The sequence below is a fragment of the Rhinoraja longicauda genome, chromosome 13 (genome assembly GCF_053455715.1).
Source record: "Rhinoraja longicauda isolate Sanriku21f chromosome 13, sRhiLon1.1, whole genome shotgun sequence".
NCBI classification, from domain to species: Eukaryota; Metazoa; Chordata; class Chondrichthyes; order Rajiformes; family Arhynchobatidae; genus Rhinoraja; species Rhinoraja longicauda.
Window position 1 is genome coordinate 38,169,299 of NC_135965.1, and position 12,295 is coordinate 38,181,593.

The window sequence follows — 12,295 nt, forward strand, 5'->3', positions numbered from 1 at the left end:
TGTGCGTGCGTGCGTGTGTATATATATATATATTTTTTCAAACATGATCGCCTGTCGGTAATTCCCCTGTTAATCAGACTGAAGAAGGGTCTCGACCAGAAACGTCACCCATTCCTTCTCTCCAGAGATGCTGCCTGACCCGCTGAGTTACTCCAGCATTTTGTGATACCTACGATTTGTACCAGCATCTGCAGTCATTTTCCTACAGTATGTACATACACACCTTCATACAATCATATTCACATTAACTCTGTATCAGCTTGAGACTATATTCTAAGAAACAAAGATGTTATTATCTAACACCTGGGTAAGTCTATGTGACGGCAAATTTAGAAAAGAAGCCAAGTTTATTTTTACGTGTACCGAGGTACAGTGAAAAACTTTTGTTGCGTGCTAACCGGTCAGCGGAAAGACAATACACTACTACAATCAAACCATCCACAGTGTACAGATCCATGATAAAGGGAAAAACGTGAATAAAGTTTAGTGCACGATGAAGTCCAGTAAAGTCTGATCAACGATAGTCCATGGGTAACTTTAATAATAACTTCCTCAATGTTTAAGAACTGATTTACAATACCTTACATTCATGGCCTTTATATACTGAAAGAAAAGGTGTTTTACAGGAGCATTATCAAAGAAAAGTGGAAGTACTCTACTTGGGAAAATGCTCAAACATCAGTTTTAAGAATGGTACTGACAGAGGGTTGAAAAGGCAGAGTGGATAAAGCTTTAGAAATATATTTTTCGGTTTTGGTGTTTTAAATGCCTCAGAAGGCAGTGGAGGCCAGTTCGTTGGATGCTTTCAAGAGAGAGCTGGATAGAGCTCTTAAGGATAGCGGAGTGAGGGGGTATGGGGAGAAGGCAGGAACGGGGTACTGATTGAGAGTGATCAGCCATGATCGCATTGAACGGCGGTGCTGGCTCGAAAGGCTGAATGGCCTACTCCTGCACCTATTGTCTATTGTCTATAATATCACATTTTTCCACAGCTGAATAATTGGGATACAACGAGCATAAGATTCTGTGACTAAAACTTAAAATTATCAATATGCAAATATACTGTGCCTCAAGTAGCACCAACCAATTGTCTGTGCTCCTGGACTCTGTGTTTGTTGTTACCTTTGTGTGTAATTTACACTTCTTTCATGAGGTCAAATCAAAAAGAATGCAAAAGCTCAGTGTGTATTGTGGAGGGAAATTAGATTAGATATGCTTAATGAGTTTTTCTAATGCAATAATTTTACAGTCAGAACCATTACACAAAGAGCAAAGTTAATTTATATCTTGTCTCAGCATGCAAGTAATTATGAAAAGCATAATAACAAGCATTTCTGAGCAAAATTGTGAAGGAAAACAAATCTAATAAAAAATGAAGAGATTATTATAGCAGGTTAAAATAAATAAAACAATTAATAGAAGGTAAATAGCTGCTTCAAGAGGTGTTTGGTTATGCTAAAGTTATTCTGCATGTCTCCAATGACTCTTACAAACTTCTCCAGACGTACCATAGAAAGCACACTGTTGGTTTGCACCACATTTTGGTTTGGGAACAGCTATGCACAAGACCTCAAGAAATTGTAGAGTCATAGAGTCATATCGTGTGGAAACAGCCCTTTTGGCCCAACTTGACCACACTGACCAACATCTGCACTACTCCCACCTGCCCGCTTTCAGCCCATATCCCTCCAAACCTACCCTACCCATGTACCTGTCTAAATATTTCTTAAACATTGCTTCGTAAAAGTTGTAGATATAGTCCAGTCCATCACACACACCAGATTTATCACCATTAACTCTATCTACACTTTACACTGTCTTGGAAAAGCAGCCAACAGAATCAAAGACTTGCGTAGGAAGGAACTGCGGATGTTGGTTTAAACCAAAGATAGACACAAAATGCTGGAGTAACTCAGCGGGTCAGGCAGCATCTCTGGAGAGAATGAATGGGTGACGTTTCGGGTTGGGACCCTTCAGAAGGGTCTCGACCTGAAACGTCACCCATTCCTTCTCTCCAGAGATGCTGCCTGACTCACTGAGTTACACCAGCATTTTGTGTTTATCTTTAGTATCAAAGACATCGCACTTGGATATTCCTTCTTCTTCCTGCTCCCGGCCAGCAAAAGGTTCAGAAACCCAAAAGCCCGCTCCACCAGACTCAAGAATAGCTTCTTCCCCTCTTATCAGGCTTCTGAACAGTGTATCCATTGGCTTGGGTACTTTCCAATTCACATCTACCCCATTGCAGACACTGGACTTTGTTTATGGAACTGATGCGCTACAAGGCCATGAACTATATTCTGCACTGTATATCTGCCCCTTTGCTTTATCTATGTACTTAAGTTTGATTTTGATTGTAATTATTATCTGGTCTGATTGTTAATTGTAGAGCATTGACTAATCTGACTGGATAGCGTGCGAAACAAAGCTTTTCACTTTACCTCGGTACATGTGACAATAATAAACCTGAACCAAATGCAGCACAGCCCTGATTACCTGACCCTTGGAAGTAATTCAGAATAATTGCAAGTGTATTTTGTTGTGTCTTGGAAGTTCAGAAATGACGGTTCTTTAGTTGTTGTCACAGACGGTTTGTGCTGCATGATTTACCTCTTACCATCTGCAGCACAGACAATAATGGAAATGCCCATTTAATATCTGGGTGGTTTACGGTGATCTTTAGTGGTTATGTAACAGGTGCTACTGATTCAATCACCCATTCCTTACATGGACTGACTGAGGTTCTACAGTACAAAGCTGGAGATCCAGGGAAAAATAGTTGGACATGCCTGATTTATAGCATTCTGCATACACTGCCTGAAATCAAATCTAGTTTGCCTGCGGGGCCAATTCAGGAATTTAGGTTTGGCCACTTTGGGATAGCACGCTTAAGATATGCGCTCACTCACATGATCTTACTGATTTATGGGAGAAGTGTGCCCACGATATTGTCCTACCCCAAATAAAATACCCTCCCACCCACCCCATCTATGAACAGGCTCGTTTTCTATCATTTACTCAACACCACCTCCATTGACCAGCTGGAAGTGTACATTAATTCTGTTGCATGTCGAGATGCACATTTTATTTAGTTTAGTTTAGTTTAGAGATACAGCGTGGAAACCGGCCCTTCAGCCCACCGAGTCCGCACCGACCAGCGATCCCCCACATACGAGACACACTAGGGACAGAGTGGAAAGAGAAATAGTTCATATTTCAGGTTGATTGTAGTGCAGCAGAAAGGTGTCAAGGGAAGTGAGTTGAATTACTTTGGTTTACTGAAAGGCTGAGGCCGTGCCTGGCCTCAGAAGCAAAGCAATTTACACAGCTCCTGATGAAATACATGTTTACCTACTATTATTACTGGATTCATGAATACCTGGAGTCAAGAGACTTTGATCTGAATTGTTACCAGCTACTTTTCCACAGACGATGTCTGACCGATAAAGTCTTCCAGCTCTTTCTGTTTTATTTCACTTGTCCAACATCCTCAGTAGTTTCGTTTCAATATCAAACTGTTATTCAGCAAGTTACTGTCGGTGCCACATAGCTCTGAGGGCTACCAAAAAGCACAAAAAGGACTTTCAAAATCAATCTAACTGGCATATCACAGATTATAACAATACAGATGTAACTAAAAATGAGCGGAACAATCCCCAATAAGACTTGGAAATCCAAATATGTAGTTAAAAATTTGACTGAAATATTTATTGGGTGGATTCTTCTGAGGTCATGCTCTGGCGCTGGGAATGGCTTGCCTTCACTCCAGTTTTGGGCTGTCTGGTACAGCCGATGAGGACCAATGCGAGACGTGTAGACTCAGCCGCAGATGTAGCAAAGATGCACGAAGGGACAGGCACACGCGTATTTGGAACTCCTTCCATCATTTACGTTCAGCTTCTACATGTTCCTGATAAATTGAGTCAAGGTTCTCATAGCCAGCCTGAATACTCATTCTCTATTTCGAGGGGTCAGAGGCTAGGGATTCCGCGAGCTGGAGGAATGTCCGACCTTTCCAAAGAACTTCAAGAATGTCCTTGACTCCTCTCCTCCAGTGACTGGTAGTCTCTTACCATGACAGAACTTGGAATAGAGTGTCTGTTGTCAGGAGTCTAATGAGGGGAGGGCAAATGACCTAGCCCAGCCCGTCAAAGCTGATCAAGTACAATTAAGGTCCCGAAACTGACACCATTTACAATGGGTTGCTTTTCCTTCCAGTATTTTGAGAGTTTTGCAGTGCTGGCATTGCTAATACCCCCAGTTCTTTTGAAGATGCCCGTGGTAGGTCATCCAAGTCTCAGAACACAGAGGAGGGTGGGGATAACTGCTGACCCGTTTAGGCCACGAGTTTTGTTCCTGATCAGATGTCTTTATCTACAAATGTTTTTTTCCTCAGACTGCCAAAAGCTTTTTTGGAGCAAATGCCGACTCCATCATCGACACCTGCCTTAGTGGAAAGGTAGCCCCTGAGATATGGGCCCAATTTCCCAGTGACCTTTATTGTTTTAGGGAGTTCGGGGAGGGGCGAAGAGGAATTGTTGTACACAGGGTGAAACATAGAAACATAGAAACATAGAAAATAGGTGCAGGAGTAGGCCATTCGGCCCTTCGAGCCTGCACCGCCATTCAATATGATCATGGCTGATCATCCAACTCAGTATCCCGTACCTGCCTTCTCTCCATACCCCCTGATCCCTTTAGCCACAAGGGCCACATCTAACTCCCTCTTAAATATAGCCAATGAACCGGCCTCAACTACCGTCTGTGGCAGAGAATTCCACAGACTCACCACTCTCTGTGTGAACAAACTTTCTCATCTCGGTCCTAAAAGACTTCCCCCTTATCCTTAAACTGTGACCCCTTGTTCTGGACCTTAAACTGTGACCCCTTGTTCTGGACCACCTCCTTTACACTTGAGACTTTGGAGATACAGCACAGAAAGTTGGTGGAAGGCTTGAGTACAATGTCCATTTTCTTGTGTGCTTCAGAGAATGAGTGGGCGATGACTTGGAGCTCAGCCTCTGAAGATGCACGTAGCCAAACCCCACCTACGTACAGCACCTTAATAATAAGGCGGACACAAAGGTGATTAGGCTTCTGAATGGTCCTTCTATGTGCCAGGGTACTGTCCGATTCACCTCTACTCTATTGCAGACATTGGACTATGTCCCCGGAACTGGTGCACTACAACCGTTGCTGTCATGTCCTTCTGATCAAGTCCTCACTCTGTGGACGTGTGAGGCCAATAGCAGCCCTTAGCTTGGCGGGATGGAGTCTTCATGGAGTTGGGTTGCTTGTGAAATGTTGCCCAAAGAAGAGTCAAGATCGTTTTACTGTCTTTTGTCCCAGATAGAACAATAGACAATAGACAATAGGTGCAGGAGGAGGCCATTCGGCCCTTCGAGCCAGCACCGCCATTCAATGTGATCATGGCTGATCATTCTCAATCAGTACCCCGTTCCTGCCTTCTCCCCATACCCCCTGACTCCGCTATCCTTAAGAGCTCTATCTAGCTCTCTCTTGAATGCATTCAGAGAATTGGCCTCCACTGCCTTCTGAGGCAGAGAATTCCACAGATTCACAGCTCTCTGACTGAAAAAGTTTTTCCTCATCTCAGTTCTAAATGGCCTACCCCTTATTCTTAAACTGTGGCCCCTTGTTCTGGACTCCCCAAACATTGGGAACATGTTTCCTGCCTCTAACGTGTCCAACCCCTTAATAATCTTATACATGTTTCGATAAGATCTCCAATGAACACCATCTAAGGCTTGAGTGACACTAACGCAGCAGTAGATTTGCTGCCTTACGGCGCCAGAGACCCGGGTTCAATCCTGACGATGGTTGCTGTCTGTACATTCTCCCTGCGACCACGTGGGTTTCCTCCGGATGCTCTGGTTTCATCCCACATTCCAAAGACGTAAAGCTTCATAGGTTAATGGGCTTCTTTAAATTGCCCCTTGTGTCGGATGTGAAACTGGGATAACATACAACTAGTATGAATGTGTGATCAAGTCGACGCCGACTTGGTGGGCTGAAGGGCCTGTTTCCACACTGCATCTCTAAACTACAATGCTGCAAACTATATTTGCACTCTGTATCTTCCTCTCTGCTTTACCTATTGTACTTGAGTTTGACTTGATTGTATTTATGTATTGCAATATCTGATCGGGTGGGATTGCATGGAATGTAAAACCTTTCACTATACATGCCCAAAACATCGCCTATTCCTTTTCTCCAGAGATTTACTAGAATGTTGCCTGGGTTTCAGCACTTAAGCTACAGAGAGGTTGAACAGGTTGGGTCTTTATTCTTTGGAGCGTAGAAGGTTGAGGGGGGACTTGATAGAGGTTTTTAAAATTTTAAGAGGGACGGACAGAGTTGACGTGGGTAGGCTTTTCCCCTTGAGAGTGGGGAAGATTCCAACAAGGGGACATAACTTCAGAATTGAGGGACAAAAGTTTAGGGGTAACATGAGGGGTAACTTCTTTACTCAGAGGGTGGTGGCTGTATGGAATGGGCTTCCGGTGGAAGTGGTGGAGGCAGGCTCGATTTTATTATTTAAGAGTAAATTGGATAGGTATATGGATGAGAGGGGATTGGAGGGTTATGTTCTGAGAGCAGGTAGATGAGACTAGGTCAGAGAGAGTGGTCGGCGTGGACTGGTAGGGCCGAACGGGCCTGTTTCCGTGCTGTAGTTGTCGGACCTGCTGAGTTACTCCAGATTTTTGTGTCTCTCTTCGGTTTAACTTCCTTCCTACACCCCTGTCTCCAGTTGGACAGAAGGCACACTCTGATCTGAAGACCAACTCTGGCCACTTGAAGGAGAAGGATCCTCATGATGACCGTCACCGTGGTATAGACAGCAGGGAGACTTGCCTGTACGTGTGACAATCTTCTTTACAGAAGATCACAGTTCCCTTTAACCTTCAGTGGTTAGCCACGTGGGACCGCTTGGCCTCGGGTACTTTGATGGAATAACGCGTGAGCCCATGGCTGTTATTTATAAGGCAGCTGGAGGCAACATTCACCGCGGGTGAAAGTAGAAGTAGGTTAGGGGGTGGAATTAAAAGGAAAAAAAATCACAGCATCTTAAATAATCCACGTGTATTCAACATAAAACAAACCATTTCCCAGGCCGCCAGTCACGTAGAGTTGGGGCACAAAGCTGATAGATTTTTCATCAGCCTCTGTGTTAATGTGGCCCAGGATATTCCGTTTGTCTCAGAATTTCAGGTTGGCTTTTTTTTTTGCTTCACTTTTCATTATTTTTGTTTAAAAGGAAATTGCTTATTCCCCAGAAAGAGCGGGCGCCATCTATCTCGCGGGAGAAGGCAAGGGCGAATTTTAACCGGAATTAAAACAAAACACTAATCTTCGCTGAAATAACCCCCCGAGGTTGCTGTTTCAGCAAAGCCGGCCACTGTGAAAACTTCTGCTAAGCCATCAACATGGTTAAATCCTACACAATGACATCCGAGACCAGCACCTGATCAACTCTGTTAGAGTCCCCACCAACCAGGGCGATTCTGCACAGACTCTGTTTCAGACCAACCGAGTTAACAGGCCATGCGATGAATCCCCCCTTGCTTCTGATTTACGGCCACCTTTTAATTCTTCAGCTGAAAAGGGCAACTTAAAAAACAGGAAAAGAAAATGTCATTGGAGCTGCAGATTTTCTTTTGTATAACGCCCCACAATCTGTTCGTTTAAAGCAAAGTGGGGAGAAAAGAAACTTGGGGACACGTAAAACCAAATGATCCATTGTATTTCGGCCATTAAACCCGCATTGTGCGACTGCGCTCTCTTAGGTAGGATTTATGCGCCTATTCTTTCGGCTGTGCAGCAGTTTTCCAAAAGGCTGTAGATAAATCATGCCCCATTAAATTGACTGGAGCAGCATGGTACTTTACAGCTGTTAGCCCAACCGTGAGACCTGGTTCTGTGGTTATCTTGACATTCGTCCATTGTAAACCTAATGTTGTGCAAGTTCAACATGCTCTCGCCGGTGTGGGTCTGTTAAACTTCACATCTGTCATCTCGCCGCGTCGATCAGATGCTTTTTCTTTTGCAAATCGGAGTAATACAGATTTGCAGTTAATGGGTAATAACAGTTTCTCAACTCAGCTGCAATCCTTGAAGTGCGGAAGACCATCTTAAGCACATTGTGAGCGAATTGTAGCACGATAGTTATACATTCACTGAAGATGGACACAGCATGCTGGAGTAACTGCGGGACAGGCAGCATCTCTGGAGAGAAGGAATGGGTGATGTTTCGGGTCGAGACCCTTCTTCAGACCGAGAGTCAGGGGAGAGGGAGACACAGAGATAAGGAGGGGAAGGGTGTAAGAACGAGACATCAAATAGGATGCGGGTCAAGGAAAATGTGGAATAGATTATTGTTAGCTAGGAGAGGGTGACAACGAAGCATGCAGAGATTAAATGTAATCAAGAGGACAGTCAAACTGGTCGGAGAACTAGAAAGGGGGAGGGATGGGGAGAGGAAAGGCAAGGGTTACTTGAAGTTAGAGAAGTCAATATTCTTAACCATGGGGTCGAAGCTGCCCAAGCGCAATAGGAGGTGCTGTTCCTCCGATTTGCGCTGAGTTACCCCAACAGCTTCTACAGTTCCTCCCTACACGTTCCACATTCACTCAGATGCAGGCGCACAAACACACAAATAAACAAAGTCTTAGGGAAGATTGGTGTCGGAAGGAACTGCAGATCCTGATTTACACCGAAGTAAGACAGAAAATGCTGGAGTGGCTCAGCGACAGGCAGCAATTTGGAGAGAAGGAATGGGTGACGTTTCGGGTCGAGACCCTTCTTCAGACCGAGACGGGAAGACTGAGAACGGTAGACTGATATGGGTCTGGAGCCGAAACGTCGCCCCTTCCTTCTCTCCAGAGATGCTGCCTGACCCGCTGAGTTCCTCCAACATTGTGTCCATCTTAGGGATGATTATCTTTATAAACACCGCCAGATTTGTTGTTCTTTAACAAAACACACACACACAAACCGGGAGAGTGAGCTGAATTTAAGGATCCTATCAATTTCAAAAGCCAGCCTGACTTCCCAATGTATTCCTAAACACGACATCTATAGTATGAATTAGGGTCTCGAAACGAAACGCCACCCATTCCTTCTCTCCAGAGATGCTGCCTGTCCCGCTGAGTTACTCCAATATTTTGTGTCGATCTATAATATTGATGTGGTTTTGGAGCTAGAATGCCTTTATCTCTCCCGTAAAGACGCCGAATATCAGTTCAGGACACTCAGTATCATGTATGCATTTACACCAAATCTATCCGATCTAATGCACGTTACACATAATATATATTAATACACACCACCGGGTCTCGTCATTAACTTGCCTCTCTTTCAGCAAGTGACTGAAAATTAATGCAGCGCGAAGCCTATTAGCATAGCTGGCTTCCAGGCGTTTTATGTAAGGTGCGATAGAAAGTCGTCGAGTCTACAGAAATTTAAGGCAATCCTTACAGCCTGAAGATAGGCACAAAATGTTGGAGTAACGCAGCGGGACAGGCAGCATCTCTGGAGAGAGGGAATGGGTGACGTTTCGGGTCGAGACCCTTCTTCAGACTGAACTGACCCGAACCATCACCCATTCCTTCCCTCCAGAGATGCTGCCTGTCCCGCTGAGTTACTCCAGCATTTTTGTATCTATCTTCGGTGTAAACCGACATCGACAGTTACCTTCCTTCCAGCCCGAAACCTATCCTGGCATTCTCCGCATGGAAGTGTACAAATCAACACGGGCAGGTCGTGGCGGCGCTAGATCTGCCCGTCCCATGTTACTAATTTCCCCCCCAACGTGTCCCGTTTTACGCCCGATATTGGCCACTCAACCGATTGTCAACGTGATGCATGTGCCATTCATTGTAGGCTCAGACGTACAACCCGCATCAAACAGTGGCGCCTACCTGTAGCACGCCAAGGGCCAAAGTTAGAGATGAACAGCGCCGAGTGGAACGAGAAATTGGCCAATTAACGCATCGATTTCTCATTTCCACATGCACGCTGTCCTTAATATTTAGGTGCATATCATATCCCCATCGCCCAAGAATCTACCACACAATGTCCAAACTCCCACAGCTCGAAACTCTGACAAGGAAATTTACCATTGTTGATAGACAAAAACAAAAGCTGGAATAACTCAGCGGGACAGACAGCATCTCTGTTTTGTTCCTTCTCTCTAGAGATGCTGCCTGTCCCGCCGAGTTACTCAGGCATTTTTGTGTCTATCTTCGGTGTCAACCAACATCTGCCGTTCCTTCCTACACAATTTTGACATTGTTCGCCGTTTTCCTTGCCTTGTCTTTATCGAGTCACCAGTGTGGCGGTGCGGGATAATGGGACAAGAAACTATACACCTCGATAAGAAACTACCCCACAGGTAGCTCGCCAGCCTGAGAACATAATTAAGATCCGAGGAAGAGAACCGGGGAGTCAACAGCCGCTTCCTCAGCTTGTTCCCAACCCACTGATAATCTGACAAGTAGGAGCGGTTCCATATTCGCCTGGCACGGGTTTTCAATCGCGCTGATGTTCTCGATTATCTACTCTCCAAATAACCAACTGTTCTACTTATTGGAAAGGGGGTGGTGGGAGGCACGGGGAAGGGGCTTCTTGAAGTTGTTAGGGTTGGAAGCTGCTCCTCCCATCCCGGGTAAACAGGCAATCGCCTCTGAAATGAGCTTATGTCCACAATCGCCCGCAGTGCAAGAGTTCAGTGCAAGGGACACACTCTAATCTATCATGTGAGAATGTAATGTACAACAACACGCATCACGGAAATGTGAACGTTTACGGGTAGCGATTTTTTTTTGGTGGGGGGGGGGGGGGAGAGAGATAAAATAATGACCCATAGAGTTTCACAGCGGCGACTTGCAAAGCCTATAGTAATCGCATCAAAGTACGTCCACCAACTGTCCTGTCCCGCAATCTACCGCCAGACACGACTGTTTACATATTAAAACTGTGCAAAAATCAATATTTTGCGAATGTAACCGTGCATTCTGTCGCGCCGGGTGGGACTGGGCTGTGCCGGTAGGACCGAGGGTGGCTGTTCACCCACCTTTAGTTGCAAGGACGTTGAAGAGCCAGGCGGTCACCAAAATAAACCAGCTTCTCTGGGCGCTCGGTATTCTCGGCTGCATGACGGCCAAAGGCAAGGGTAGACACTTCTTTATTTTTGTATTTTTTTTGGTTCCACCCTCCACTTCTTCTTTTTTTGCTCCGAGATCCTTATCTTGACGTTGTACAGATAATGAAAGCGGACGTCTCTTAAATTAAAAAAAACAACACGATATCACCAAGAACTCGGCACGATGTTAACATAAGCGGCCAGCACCCGCTGTATTAAAGGCAGAGCTGAGAGCTGAGCAAGAGCTGAGCGCAGCCCGGGACTACAGCAACGTCACGGAGAGGAGCTGAAGATTCATACATATTCATCGCTAATACCAACTTGCTAACTGCCGTCACTCCCCAGTCAACGGGGCAGGCGGCGTGTGCTTATTTACACCCTTCCCCGCGTTCCTCCTCCATTCAAACGCCTTTTCTGCTCGTTCCCTCCTTCGCCTCCAACTCCCCTGATAATCTCAAACCCACAAATCTTTCTTGCTCCTTGTGTTTTGTACAGAGATTCATTCATCTTCAAACTTGGCACCCAGATTCGAGTGCACATTTCCGACACCGAGCCCCAACCAACGTGATCCTCACCAGAAATTGCAATACTCTCGGGAAGAAAAAAAAAGCTTATTCATTTTTAATATTAACGCGAAGAAATCAACACAGAGGAAAGTTGCCGCTTTTAGAGACTAGTCTAGTCCACGAGAATTCATATTTACACAGTGGCCATTGCCGAGTAGACATTTACAAAAGGGCTTCAGATCAGTGGAAAGTTTGAAGAAGGGTCCCGGCCTAAAATGAGATTCCCCAGGGATGCTGCCTGACTGGTTGAGTTACTCCAGCACTTTGTGTCTTTTTTGTTTGTTTGTAAACCAGCATCTGCAGTTCCTTGCTCCTACATTACACAGCAGGCTACCTGACAATAAAAATACCCGTTACCAAAGAAGACTCGGACTGACTAGAAATCCCTATCGGTTATAGATTACCTTCGGGGGCTGGAAGTGCAACTGGCAAGGTCGACACTTATTGCCAATGCCCAATTATCCTCGGGAAGAAAGCGAACCACTGCCTAGCTACCTTGCAGTGTTGTCCATTGCGTTTAAGTATTTCGCATCAACGGTGGGCAACGTATTTGCAAGTCAGATTG

The 12,295-nt window shown here is 45.1% G+C and overlaps 1 protein-coding gene across 1 annotated transcript in view; it reads right to left on the bottom strand.

Annotated features, from left to right (window-relative positions):
- Window positions 1-11,431, bottom strand: part of clstn2a (calsyntenin 2a) — a 413,239-nt gene extending 401,808 nt beyond the window's left edge. Inside the window, exon 1 of the mRNA XM_078410820.1 lies at window positions 11,096-11,431. Within this exon, the coding sequence (XP_078266946.1) occupies window positions 11,096-11,177 (82 nt within the window). The 5' untranslated portion in view covers window positions 11,178-11,431. The remainder of the gene's footprint in view (window positions 1-11,095) is intronic.
- Window positions 11,432-12,295: the final 864 nt, after the last annotated feature.